Here is a 14,863-nt window from a genome sequence, read left to right on the forward strand (position 1 = left end):
AAATCAGAAACTCAGTCAGTATCAGCTTCTTCTGCAGAGGGTGGTTCAGACTGTGTTGTCCTGATGACCTTGGTGCTGATGACCTTGGTGGTGATGAGCTTGATGATGATGATGATGATGATGATGATGATGAGCTTGCCGCAGCCATCCCACTGACACTCATCAGAATGTGTCACATGTCCACAGGGGGAGTGTGAACTCTGGTCCACACACAGACTCCCTTCATGCAGCTTGCTGCAGGGCCGCAGCGTGACCCGGACATATGCAGCGTGTTTCTGATCCAATGTTCAAAGCAATGATGTCGCAGCCAAAGACAATTTTGGCGGTCCCTCCTTTCCCATGATCTAAAATAATAGATATTAGATTGACTGTCTGGCACCAGCATATTAAAATCATGTAAATTGGTAATAGTTTCATATTTATTCTGTCACAAAATGTGCTCCAGTTTGGTTGTTAGTCCTATAAAGACAGTGTAGCTGCTGGATTCATGAGGAATTAAGACACAAGGGGAAATGAAGGTTTTCTGGAAAAGTTTAAATACTATCCCCTTTCTCAAGGTTTGGGTCGAAGGAGATTTTATTTTGGTCGCCAAATAAATGAGTAGAATTCCTCTCGTCATTTATTGAGCTTTTATATCTGCACTGCACCTTTGAGCCACACGAGGACGCCTGAATGTTCATATTGTTCTTATAATAGTCGCCTACTTATAACTTTGACTCTAACATGAAAGGCTAGCATAGCGATGACTCCACCCAAATACTTTAATCTTTTGAATAAATGTATGTCAAGTATTTAACATGTAATAACACATGAAACAAAGTTGTGATAGCTCAAACATACATCTCTTCTAAATAGCTGGTTTACCTATTCAAGATATTATAAGGTGAATGGCAGTAGAAATGGTCAGGAGTGTAGATGAAGTTTGGAAACACTAAACAGCTCTTGTTTTTCTTTCCTGAGGTCAAAGGTCAGGTCACCGAAAGACGTGCGCCATCTTTCCCCCTCTTTATAGTGATTATGTCTTTAAAAAGTGCTATAAATAAGCCTGATTTGAGTCTGGGGAGCTAGGACGAGAGCTTATCTCCTTTTTTTTTCTGGAGAAGCTTAAGTGTCAGAACACGACTCCAGTTCGCCAAAATTTACCAGAAGTAAAACACCACGATGGACAAAGTCCTCCTCGGCAAATAAACATCCTGCGACTCAAGTATGAGCTGAATGTGTGTGTTCTTGTGTGTGTTTAAAAGCACACAGTGATGTAGAGTAAACTCCTTCTGAAGCGTCTTACAGCGATTGTGTCTTCAGGCTGAAGCAAGCCGGTCATGAGAGTTCCTCAATAAAATCCCTTCTCAAGTATTCAGGGCCTTGAAGAACATTTTATTCATATTAATGGAGCATCATTCTGTCTAGTCTTGGCCCATGCATTCTGTAAGACACTAAAATGAAAATATGAAAATTTAAACCCCCTGTAAAAATGCTGTTTTAGGGAATATGCTACAACAACAATATAATACAACAACTTTAAGAAACCATGTCCCTGATATTCATGTAGAGCACAGTGTGTTCCTCCCTGTGACGTCATGGTCATGCATTAAACTAAAAAAAGGGGTCACTGCTGATTGCTCAGCTCTCTGGCCTCAAACATATTCAGTCAAAGGATATTTTTCTGTTCTTTTTACATTTCCTTCATTTCACATGTGTTTTAATTTAGTTTCCCCGTTCTGTCTGTGTATGAACAACAGCCCCAACTGGAGAGGACTGTTTATCTCTTTTTTTAGAAGAATCACACGAGACAGACTGGAATTGCAATTATGGAAGGACATGGACATTCTGTGACGTGAGTAGAAACGATTTGCATGAGATGTATTATATATAATATATTTCACTGAGAGTATTAGGCAATAATCACAGACATAAGCCGTCTGGCTCACAAAGAATGTTCCTTGAAGTCAAGCTGGTGATAAGACTCAGCCACCAAACGTGTCTTTTCTTTCAGCAGGTGTAAACGTCAGCCTCACACCCATAGCCACACGCTTTATTACTCACTGACAGGTAGACTGAAGGTGATAAGGCGTCTGAGTTTCAGAGGCCGGACCTGGACCTTGCTCCCTGTGGGACTCGTTTACAGGCTCAGGTGGAGCCCCGCCGCTCATCTGCTGCTTCAGGAAATGAAGCTTTGATCCATTTCCACACCGGCGGCGGCAGCTCTCATGCAGTAAGTTTGTTTAAACGGAAGATGCTTTTGCTTTTGAGCAATATTTGGTCACGAAGTCAGGGATTTTTATCCACGGGGACCATTAGTGAGCGTCAATGCTGGTGAGTACGGAAACGCAGAGAAGAAGAACAGAAAACTGGATCAAATCATTTTTTTGCGACGTAAAAATTTTGTGCGGATTATATCAAATTATATCAAAAACGTCTGACCAGTTCCCTTCGTGAAACAACAGAATTATAAAACAATCTTGTAGATTTCATACAAAAAAACAACCTCGTTACAGGTCACAGCAGATGTTATCTAGAAAAGGGAACAACTCTCCCTGCAAGCTAAAATCAAGCTAAGCGGCTAACTGATGATGTCATCGACACTTTTCGCGATGCCCTGTCCTCCGTGGAGGCTCAGTTTTTGTTTTTGTGTCATTTATTTCCAGTTTAACTCCCTAATAGAGAGATTTTTCTACTTCTTCTGACGTCAGTTCTTGAAACCTTTCAAATTCATCATAATACGTTCTTCAACTGTCACGTTCACAGACGTAAACCGCGCACTTCAGATTGTCCTTCAGCTCTCATTAGAGATCATTCAAACTAAAACATGTGCACATACGTGTGTGATTTCTGTTCATGTTGCTATCTGAAGCCTTTTTCTGAACATTGTCAGAGGACAACGGACTGAGCGTTCTCACAGCCGTCTCTCTCTTCTGTCTTTTCAGGACAACGACACTAACATGACTGCTGCGTGGAAATCAAGGCCCGGCCTCTTCCGCATCGGATTATTACTGTGTGCAACTGGAGGTCAGCATTCACCTTTCAAATAGGATTATGCGGTTTGTAAAAACCAGGACAGAATTTAGAGGAAAAAACAAACAAATAATATTTATTTCTGGATTCTCGCAATTTGAGGTCGAAATACTTTTGGCTCATTTCCCACATGGTGTGATAATTCAATGTATGTGTTTCATTTAACATTCGCTGGGCCCTTAATAGCAGCACAGCAGCGAGATAAATGGCCTTACAGGAGGACTAGATTAAACTTGAATGATCCCTGTGGGGAAATTAAATCGCTTTAATCACTTATATCCACTCCTGAGTCAGAGAGAAGGAACCGAACCAACAATTACAATTATACGTAACCTGAAAAAGTTTTGTCTTGAACTTTTGCGAAGCTTTTCATCATGCAGAGACTAATCAGAGACATAGTTTCTGAACACAAGAGCAGGTTTTCTGGGTGCTTAGATTAATTATTACCCTCGGTGCAGCCATGAGGGAACAAGACAGCAAACTACCAGGTCTAATCCGGCCTCAGCGTTGCTTCTGCTTCCTCTTGAGGGATGCGAAAGCAGTAAGAACACATCCAAGGAAACACGCGCAGACCGCCGCCTCAGCTTTGATGCTCGACGCGTGAAGGATCAGCGCAGGTCCTTGTTTGAGTTTCAGTCTCGCCAAGAACCAAGAAAACTAAATCCACGTGTTCACGCGCCTTGAGCAAACACAAACATGTCTCAGGCGCTGACTTGAACAAAGAGCGACGTGTACGACTCTTTGTCCGGAGTCGAGGGGAAAGCTCAGCCACATTGCATTCCTCTGCTGAAGGAACTCATTCTGTTGCTTTACTTTGGATGTGAACGACTGCAACGTGCTGCCATCACACGCCTGCAGTGGATTACAATTTAGGCTACAACAATTTAAAATATATAATATTATATTGTATATATGTATATTGGATATGATACATTTATATTAATCATATATTATGATATATTAAATACGAAAAGTACTACGTTTAAGTACGTTTACACACATTTGTATTCCATCTGTATGTTTAATATTCTTCTTACTGTTAATTTTTTTAATTTGTTTTATTACTGTTCTACTGTTATTTATATTACTTCATTTTTTCCTCTTTACTTACTGGTGAGCAATGCTGCTGTAAACCTGTAATTTCCCCACTGAGGGAGTAATAAAGGATTATCTTATTTTATCTTATCTAGTACAAATATTAATAGAATAGAATAATTGGTGACAGACTTCTTCAGGCGAACATCGCCGAGTGAATTAAGTTATGGATTTGTTTGTGTGACAAATATAGATAGAGCTGAATAATTAGCTTTATTAATATGAAAAAAAATGTTGAGCTTCATTTTGGCTCTTCAATAAAGTCACAGAGTCTATCCATCAATATTATTTTTCAGCCTATCATTTGAACCCAAATCACGTCTTTTAGTCGTTCCGGTACAAAAAGAGGGCACGGCGGCAGGATAAAGAGTCCTGCGCCATAACAACAAGATGAAAAGCTCTGAACTCTCCCTCGTTCCTTCCTGACACGTCGTCTCGTTCCCATCCAGCCGTGTCGGGACGGTTCCAGCTGCAGCCGCTGAATTCAACGGTGCTTCAAGGCTCTGATGCGCGATTCAACGCCACCGTGCTAGGAAACTGGCAACTCATGACCTGGACAGTCAGAGAATACTTGGTCCTCAATTTCCCCGTCGGCGGCAACGTAACCTCGTCCTCAGAGCGCTTCACCGCCAGCTTCTGCTCCAGCGGCGACACCAGTTGTGTGCAGTTCACCATCCATAAGGTCAACCGCAGCGCTGACGCCGGCCCGGTGGTGTGCAGGGTGCTGGGGGACTACGGCTCCGAGACGGCACAGCTTCACGTGCAAGGTGGGGTCGTCATCAGGCAGCACTTATTTGTTGTTGGGTGAATTTTGGGCCAGGGGGTTTGGTGCTATCCTTTGACCTCTGACCTCGATGCGGTCAGATTATCTTCAGGTAATCTCTCTGTGGAACATCTGGGCTCCAATCTGGCTGTGAATGGGATATTGATTCTTTAAATGACAGAGCTCTATCGCATGCGGCTGATTAGGACTTCAATGATTTCAGACAGTCTCCTCGCTTGTAGTAAAAAATCTTCACCCAAAGCTAACAAACTCACCCCACCTGCAAGTTTTGGCACGTTGGTTTGCTTTTCTGAGATTCTGAGGATTAAACTAAGCAAACAATGTAAATGTAAAGACACAGGGTGGAGTAATGTCTCCATGAGCAGAGAGTCCCTCTCCCTCTGTGTGTGTGTCCTGTAATATGAGTTTTTATCTGTTTTTTATTATATAGTTGGGCCGAACTTGTTCATCCATGTTCGTCCCTCTGCACTGCTTTCACATGTTCTCATCACTCAACGACCACGGCTCCCGACGTCACCTCTCCTCCGTCCCTGTCTTTGTTTCTCAGAGAGCGGTACGGTGGACATCCAGGGCGGGAACGTGACGGTGGAGCAGGACCAGCAGGTGGAGTTCCGGTGCGTGACGTCCGCTTGGTTCCCCGCCGCCGCCGTCAGCTGGACCCGAAACGGCCGAGCTGTGAACAGCAGCCTGTACAACACCACCAGCGTGGCCGACGGCGAGGCCTTCAACTCCACCAGCGTCCTGAGCTTCCAGGCCGTCAGCAACGCCATGGTGGAGTGTCAGGCGACTGTGCTGTCGCTCACACGCCCGCAATCCAGCTCGGTCTTCCTGGTGGTTGGTAAGAAGAGCTTTCACAACTTTCTTCTCTCAATGAAGGAAGTCCTCTCAGCTGCTGAGGTAGTTTCCCATTAAACGCGACCTTTGGGATGTGAAAAGGTTCAGGAAGACCAGGTCTGCTGCTACACCATTAGGACAGTGTGGGGCAGCATCAATGCTCACAGGCTCACAATGACAATTGTCCCTTGCTGATGTTTACCATGTTAGTGTAGCATATTAGCGAATTAGCCTTAAACATGGCCAACTCCAGAGCCACACAGCCAGCAGGGCTAAAGACTATACCCCTCACAGTGAGACCATGTCATGACCAAGACCATAGTGTACCTGAGGCCGAGTCCAGTGGGAGTCCCACGCTGCATGACGCACTTAATAACACTTAATAAGATGGGGAATATACAAAAAAAAGAAGGAACCACATCCACATCAAATGGCCTTGTAGTGTCTTTCATGTGTTTGAATCACAGTAATGATGGAAACTAATAAATCAGACGATGCAAAGGCAGTTTAGTGGAATCACGTCTGAACATATGACCCCTTTAACTGAAGAATAATCGGATAAAAACAAGTCTTTTTTTAACTAAATAGAATGCAAATGAAAAACATTTAACACAACCCCGAGTGTACGGTTTCCACCAGAGTCTGCACCCTGATAACACGGATAACATTGAGGAGCAGTGTGACGAGTCATTTCTGATTAGCTGCATCCTGCATGTTGGAGGGGAAAGAGAAAGGCAGATCTGACGCGTAGAGAAACATTTCATTTTGACACAATATTGTGCTTCTTTCCTCCTTTTCGGGTGTGGTCAGTTTTTGCAATTTGACCGTTTTATTTGACAACACCTTCGTTGTTGGAGTGTCTCCTGAACGCCGGTTGTCCTCTCTGCAACAGTTCCCAAGCCTCCTGACTGGACCGTGCTGATAGCTGTGGTCGTGTCCATCGGCGGTGTCGCGCTGCTGGTTTTGCTCATCATCGGAATCATCTTCTGCTGCAAACTCAGGGAAGAAAAGCGTAAGGCCCTTATTAAATCAGTCCAACTTACACCGTGTCGCATGTTCAAATTCACAAATGCAAAAATCACCTCAGCAAAAAGTGCTGCATGTCTCATTCACATGGATTAATACGCGACCTTATAATCCTCCTCAGAACCCAACTACCAGGATGAAATGAGGTAGGCGTCCACCAGATACAATCAATGTTGTGTCAATACTTATTCATACCTCTTCAACCGACTTAAAGCATGTGTTTCTCGCCATGTTTTCATGCAAAACCATCTGTTTGTTTGTGGCAGAAGAGCGAGGACGCAGAGCCAGATGAGCGGTGGCAATGCAGCCGGACAGAGACAGGGTCAAGAGAACGCAGGATACCTGCCGGAGGACCAAACAAGTGAGACATGTTCAGTGCACGTGCACAAACACACGCAGGCTTCAAATGACAATCTTTAACAAACGGGCACTCTATCACCACATGCTTTACCATGCAGCCGGTGTGCTACGCGGCACAGTGAAGTCACAGCTCCTCTCTCTTCTCTCGTCTCCGTGCAGGTGTCGCTCCCAGCAAACTCGCCGACAGCGGCTTTTCTCAGACAAGCGCCTCCGAAGTTCATGAGGTAAGGTTGTTCAGTGGCAGTAGAAAATGATGCGCAATGAAGCTTGTTAGTTTTTTTTGTGTGCTAATTGCTAATTTCTCCTCATATTTGGCCATTAAATTAGATTAAGTCATCTTAAAATCTTTATGCTTTGCTTTTTTAGTTATTAACTATCTGATAAGTGGCACAAACCCTGTGCTATATGTGGAGATACCACGGGGAGGTGGTTGCAGTGAACCGCAGGATCCAAGTAAATATATCAAACATGCTGGGAAAGGAATTTTGAAAAGTGAAGTACAGATTTTAATCCCCTTCCCTGCCATTTGGTGTCATTTGGGATGTCGCTCTCAACACTTTGAGCTAAATGCTAAAGTCAGCATGCTAACGTGCCAACTTTTAGCATGAATCATAATTCCAATGTTCAACATCTTACTTTGAACAAACACAACCGAGACATTGTGACAGTTTGTGACTTTGTGTCACGGATGTTTGAGATACTATTTCACATGAGAAGTGAACAAAAGTAATCACATCATAATGTTGCCCCACACTGCACTGCCACACTGCATTATTTTAAGTAAATAAAGTTGCTTTCTGTAGGAAAAGCAAGAGGTGGTGATCTTAACATGGCTCTTATGAATTAAAAAGATAAATTAGAAACCATGTGCATTTATTATCGTTAATTATAAAGATGCTAATCATTTTAAGTGGCATTTATCAGCCATGGCACAGTACATATGGGTAACTCATTGCTTGATTCAACCAATTCCAGTGATGAATGAGGTGCCTCATAAACACATCACTACATTATTCAAACCCACAATTACAGCTTAGTAATGTCAAAGTGATTGCCTTTCAAGTGGAGCAATATAGTTGCAGAGTTTATGAGTTCAATAAACTTTGATTTGAAATCGCAAGCAGGAAAAGATATATGAGTCTTTGCTATCTTAATGTGGCAAATTAGATGCATTGCTAATGTCAAAAGTGTGTTGCGTTCAATTTTTTTCAGGTGGCCTGGAACACTAACCAGGCAGGAAACGACTACAGTGCAGCCCACATCACTGTGGGGGAATCAGGCGTCAAGAAACACAGACATGTCACCATCGTGTAAGCACAGGGAGAGGACCACAACTTGGAGAAGTTTTGGTAACAGACTGGCACAGCAGCCTGAAGCTCCGCTGGTTTCCGTCTCCAAACATTGGAGAAAGGTGGAAAAAACACTGACTGCCCAGCCTAAACGCCATGGGCAGAGGAGACATGCGGGACATGTATTTCATCTCGTGCACTGCCTAGAAAGCTGTCTGTGAAGGATGCGAACTGTTTGTATCGTAGGATATGTATTCCTCCTCAGTACCATCACAGACCAGATGAGGGCTGCTGTTGACTTAACGGGACAGAGGCCATATTTTTGTACGCTAATGCAGTTTATACTAAGCCATATATTTGTATTTCTGAGTTATCTAATTCAGACAGAGGCCGTATTTTTGTTGCATCGCTCGGGCAGTTTATATTAAGCCATATATTTGTGTTTATGAGTTATGTAATTATAATCCTACCTTGTTCTCCTGCATCTGTAAGTGTCTTAAAATGTAATCCTCCCTAAATGTAATGCTTCCCTGCTCGGTGGCCTATTTTTAAGACGTGAAGAAATAATGAATTAACCAATAAACCCTTTTCACATACAGGGATGAACAATTCACACGTATGAATTGATAACGCGTCGTACATTTAAAACAATTATTAAAGGTGCTCAATATGGAATTCAGAGCGTATTTATTCAACTTTTGACTGGATGTTATTTTTTCTATTTTTTTTCTTCTATTTTTTAACCTCCATTATTTTATTCTTCGGCGACAAACATTGAAATAACAACTGGAACTCGAAGACGGATGCAGTGGGTGATGGAGGGTCGAAGAGGTCGGGAGTCACTGATCCAAAGCGTATCCATCATGGAAATGCGTCGGGTTCTCTTCGCTCTAATGGCAGTCCGTTTCAGTCTGACCAGTCAGCATGGGGGTTTTGTGCTGCTGAGCCAGCTGAACCCCGATGACCTTTACTTGGCCAGGACACAAATTACTGGACTTGTTGGCCAAAAAGCACCGGCGGGGGAGCGAGCTCACCCGAGTTGAGCTGTGGGATCAGACGCGAGCCAGCGATGGCGTCGCTCACGGGGGATCCATTAGGTGATTGCATGATGTTCACTGTGCAGGGGCAGTGTTCTGCATTATCAGGCCACTTAATGAGGCTTTTAATTCAATCGGCTGATTGGTGATTGGATTTAATGTTATCTTTGTATGGAATAGCCACCACAAGTCTGAGTGGACATTTTGAGGCCCTCTTGGTTACATGTTTGCTTCCGCCACTAGACAGCAGCCGTGAGGCTCGAGTCAGCAGATTCTCTGGATCCCTGGAGAGGTTCCTACACTGGAAAGGTGTCGTCTCCAGGTGTCCGTTTGTCCAGGGCTCACTGAGGGACATGGACACATCTATTGTTGGTGATCCAACACTGGTGATCTTTAAAGGTCATTCATTTGATTTGATTTGGATTTTATTCATTAGAAGTTGTTCAATTGTGGAAGGATGACGATATATAAAAAGTAAAAATAGTTTCATGCAATGCTTTTTGCTTATTTTTTTTGGATACTTAAACCTACATTCACTTTCTTTAGCCACTTGTGCGCTGGGTAACATTAACATATTAGCACTTGTTAAGATTAATGGCTGACTTGTTAGCAAGCACGTATTAATATATAGAGCAACTATGTATTATGAGTTATGTTTCTGGCCTCCTGGTGAATGTAAGATTCACTCTCTTTTTGCTCCGTTTGGTCTCCACCAACTACAGAGAGAAAAAGATCTGGCTTTTTTTAGCCGCTAAATTCTCCACCATGTTCACAGATGCTAACTTTGCCTCTCTGCTGCTTGGCGCTGAACTGTAGTTTATATATTTCAGAAAACAGCGTCCTGCTGGATGAGTGGCAGAAAAAGGATGGATCCAGGACCTTACCATCATTTAGCGTACAGCTCTGCAGACATGTACAGTGTAAGCATAATGTCACTATTGCGCCTCTGCGTCTGAACAAATGATGGGAGTAATGCACATTAGAGTGCTGCTGTGTCAGCCTGACATGCTGAGGATGTTTGTCTTCGCTGGGAGTGAAGCTCTTCTGTTACATGAGGACCATTGAAGTCAGAGAAACACATTACCTGCTCTGTTTGTGTTTCTAAATTACAAATATTATGAATGGCATTAATATGAAAGATCCTTTTACGTCATATTATCTCTACTGAGAAACTAACTTGACTTCAGGTTAAGCAATAACCTTTTCCTGTGTTGCTCTTAATATTATACAGCACTATAATTGCATCATGCTTTGCGCAGAAAAAAAAACTTTATTGGCTCTCCTGATGAAACTAATAAAATGAATATAGCTGTAGTAATGACTGTTCATAAGCCATATATATAGTGTGGCTTGTCAACTCATGCTGGCTTTCAGGGCCCTTCCCTAAGCACTTTTATCGTTACATGAAGAATGTCGGGCAAATTAATCTCCCAAATCAGCCCTCAATCAGCAACCTGGCTGTGTGCAGGGAGCCGGGATGACACGCATGCCTCCTGCTGGCACCACACAGCCTGTCCTGTCAGAGCAATATGCAAAGAAAACGTGCTGTAGGTTGACCAGACTATAGATTATAATAATAATAATTATCATATTGGCCCGCTACTCATGCTAATCTGCAGGTAAGAAGCAGCAGTTGCATTCATACAATCTGCATCTTAGCATCATTTCTTTGTGCCAGACGTCTGTCGTTCCTTTACGCATGTTTGATTATTAACCTATTTATGAGTATTTAGGTTTTATTTTGTAGTATATCAGTCATAAATGACACTGAACCGCGATGATTTCAAGGAAAAAAGTCAACAAAAATGTTTTGTCCTTGTGAGTCTGCTTAAGATTTGTCTGGGGGAGCAGGAAGTAAAGGGCAATGACAAAATGTTAACAATACTCATCACCACACACTTGACATAGAACGGAGGAGTGGAGATAACATATAATCAGGATTGAGTAGCTGAGGTCAGGACAGATGAAACAAAAAGAACAATGGGACATTGGTTGTGTGTGATAGTCATAATCTGTTCTTTTAACACAATTGTGTATTTCTTATTGTATGATGGAATTGACTGCATCATGCTGTGAGGTTATGCTGACTTATCACATTAGCAATGCAGATGGGACTGATTTAGACCTCACGCAGTGGGACGCACTCATCAAAACTGTCATAAAAAGCCCCCCTTACCCTCCTCCTCTTTCTAAGACGCTCCCTACAGAGAAGCAATACCAAAAATAGCAGGTCTTAAGGTAGCAGCTATTATCTAAAAATGCCTCAGCAACATTATAAGAGCCAGAGTGAAGCTGGGAGACAGGCTGAGAGGGGGGTACTTGCCATGCATCTAATGGATAACCCTGCAACTTGGCGTGCAAAAAGCTGCAGCACAGCTGAGTGCTCACTTTGTCAGATTGTCGATATGTCTTCGGCACACGGAGGCAGGCGCTTTAGAGTTTAGAGAGAGTTTGCAGATTTGATCCCAGCAGAAGCCGACATGTTCATGTTCTACCGCTGGCTGCACCCGAATCTCTCCGCAGCAGCAACTGGGATTATGATTCAAAGTCGGTGACACAATGCGTCTTCTCGGCGACTGCGTTAGTCCTGTTTCTTTGCACTAATGGCTCAAAATGAATGTGATAATGAGTGCCATTGTTAAACTGTGGCACCGTAATGACCCCTCGCCGACTCTGAAATAGACGTTCTCTAGCGGCCTTGTCTACGGGCCGGAGCCCTGACTCATGACAGCAGATTCCTGTCAGCCGCGTTCGCATCATTATTTTTACATTCTTATCTACCGCAGCTCTTTTAATGACCTCTTCAATCGACGCGCTGCAAATAAAAACATTTCTGAGCCGTGATTGCTCTGATTCTTGCCAGCAGCAATAATGACTCACTAATATGCACGCGGTCCTGTGTGTGTCTGTACAATAATTGCATTCACGATGCTGCAAAAAACAGATATCCGTCGAGTTCCAGACCCACACACAAAACTTTGTTTCCCCATTTTGTGTTGCAGTTTAATTATCAGGTTAAATACATAGAGGGGACTACAACAGGAATGTGTTCCCAGAAACTCATCATGGTCAGTTTAACCACGCAGTTCAACATGACGGCAACTATTTGATCTTTTGTTGGGACCTATAAATACTGGGATTGTGCACCTGCATGTGTGTGATCAGCCCGTTCTCACTCCTATAAGGCATCACATACGGCAGTCAGTGGTCCTCGCTTCAAACTACGATGCTCTGTTCAGCATCGTCGGGCCGGAGTAAAAGCAGAAGTCAGATCACATCGTACAAAGACAAAGTTGATTGATTCGAGGATCGGTAGATGGGTAAAGAAACACGGGATTAACCTCCACGAGACCGCTGTTTGGGTCCAGTGTGAAACCAAACGTCAACGTTGAGAAACTACGTTAACAAAGGTTCTTATTTAAACCCAATCCACGATCTTTCCCTCAATCTGACCAAGCTGTTTCCTGTGAACACAGAAGTTGATGTCGAAAAGTCAGACTATGTGTGTATTGATCGCAAAACTGAAGCTATAATGGGGAACTCAGCGTCGTAGTTTGAAGCGTGGGCGTATGACTAAGCTGCCATGTTTGATGACGGACAAGAATAATGCCGCGAGAGCCGTGAGAGTCAATCAAAAGTGTGAAGCGTCGGCCCAGAAAACAAAACCAAAAAGTGAAAGACACCAAAAACTAAACTAAAGACAAGCCGGTCATGCTCCTCTGTGTGTTTGTTAGTACAAGCAACAGCTTTCACATCACCTGATCACCTGAATCTCATTCAGCAACCAGTGGAGATCTTAGAAACGTTCTGCTAATCCCTGATCCTTTGTCTGAGTGACCTTATTAAACGTTGCCATGTCGAGGTTCTCTCTTATTTTATTGAATACTTCTCTCTTGTTCCTGTCTCTCCAGGGATTCATATTCTTTTTTTTTGTTTGATTCAGAAGAACAATGGTTCTATTTTCTAGTTAGTCTGAGTTCTTTTGTTTGTTCTTTAGGCCTTGGGGACCCTTTGTTTATTATTATTATTTTTTTGTGTTGCTCCTTGTGTTAAAGTCGTATCGAGCAGCTTTTAATATCCTGTGATGAACTGAGTCATGAACTAAATCGACCTCCTTTATCCCAGCGCAGAGCGGTGCTCAGCAGGCAGTCATGTAAGAAGCGGTCGGCAGTGCAACACAGTCTGTTGAAGGCAGATGACTCGTTGTGCGGTGACTGTGGTCGTGCGCCCGTCCAGTGACGCTGGAGCCGCTCTCCTCTTCACCGCGACACAAAAAGCCCCCTGAGCTGCTCGAAGTGGAATCATTTCCACTAGAATCGAAAGCGCCAGTCTTCTCACGAGCAGTAACTCCAAAGACTTAAAAACTCAAATAATATGCAGACTTTTCGTTGTTGTTGCGGTGGGAATTGAGTCCGCTTTGAATGCATCCTGCATTCCTTCGGCACGCGGCCCTCACCAAGTGCTTATTTGAATGAGATGCATCATGGGGGGGAAAAGCAGATAAATAGGGACGCCAACTTATTTATTAAATAATGATGTGAAGTGATGACGACCGAAGCTTTAATTCAAGTAGCTGATGAGATTCCGTGTTTACGGGCAATCCAAACGAATCGATGCTCGCAGTGGCTGGTGATCAATTAGGCCCCCGAACACGCATCCTGAGGGACGCCGGCTCTGTTGGATCTCCAAACGGCCGAGTGCTCTGATTAAAATGTGACTTTGCGCGTGCCAAACTTAGCCTGATTAATGACTGTCATCGCACCCACACACACACACACACACACACACACACACACACACACACACACACACACACACACACACACACACAGACATGTACATACAGGCGTTGAAAGATGTAGGTGTCCTGCGCCAAATCGCTAAAAGCATTTAAAGAGAACTGCATTAGGACTACAGGATGGACAAAATATGTGAGCAATAAAACCCTTTTGTGTGTCTGTGTGTGTGTATCTGTCTATGTGTGTGTGTGTGTGTGTGCGTGTGTAGCTCCGTCTGAAATTGCTGTAGAACTCTAATGTGGTCTATAAAGAGCTGTTGGACGTGTTCTTCCGTCACGATAAATAATGTCGTTTATTCTGTGACAGCTCTGCATTTTTGCTCTCAGGAGAGTAGAGAGTCCTCTTGGGAGGTCTTTAATTGGATTTGCTGATAAGAATGATCATAATAAAAAGATAAAACAGCATCAGTTGTGTGGTTTAATGTAGAAAAAGAAAAGAAAACTCGCTCCAGTCACGTCCATAGTTAGTGTAGAGGTATCTTACACTCTTATTCATCCCAGTCCTTCTTTGCATACAGGTGTCACGACCACCGTGACGCCGACGTGTCCTCGGCTCTCTGCTCTCGACCCCTCAGGACTCTGATCCCTGGAGCGAGTCCTGACGGGTGGGGTCAGTGATGGGAGAACC

General features: G+C 43.5%; 1 protein-coding gene across 1 annotated transcript; it reads left to right on the forward strand.

Moving 5' to 3' along the window:
* Window positions 1-2,939: 2,939 nt before the first annotated feature.
* Window positions 2,940-8,425, forward strand: igsf5a (immunoglobulin superfamily, member 5a). The gene is made up of 8 exons (XM_068600091.1): window positions 2,940-3,006; window positions 4,557-4,874; window positions 5,439-5,729; window positions 6,618-6,737; window positions 6,873-6,897; window positions 7,018-7,112; window positions 7,271-7,335; window positions 8,324-8,425. Exons 1-8 carry the CDS (start codon window positions 2,940-2,942, stop codon window positions 8,423-8,425), a joined length of 1,083 nt encoding a protein of 360 aa, XP_068456192.1.
* Window positions 8,426-14,863: the final 6,438 nt, after the last annotated feature.

Source organism: Clinocottus analis, unplaced genomic scaffold, assembly GCF_023055335.1.
Source record: "Clinocottus analis isolate CAN_PGR_092001 unplaced genomic scaffold, fCliAna1.0.p SCAF_5, whole genome shotgun sequence".
Classification (NCBI taxonomy): Eukaryota; Metazoa; Chordata; class Actinopteri; order Perciformes; family Cottidae; genus Clinocottus; species Clinocottus analis.

What these genes read in the sequence shown, in the direction of transcription:
- igsf5a (XM_068600091.1), top strand. Translation starts at nt 2,940, where the DNA reads ATGACTGCTGCGTGGAAATCAAGGCCCGGCCTCTTCCGCATCGGATTA. An exon ending in GGCACAGCTTCACGTGCAAG is followed by an intron (nt 4,875 to 5,438) that starts GTGGGGTCGTCA and finishes TTTGTTTCTCAG; the next exon opens with AGAGCGGTACGGTGGACATC. An exon ending in CCTGCCGGAGGACCAAACAA is followed by an intron (nt 7,113 to 7,270) that starts GTGAGACATGTT and finishes GTCTCCGTGCAG; the next exon opens with GTGTCGCTCCCAGCAAACTC.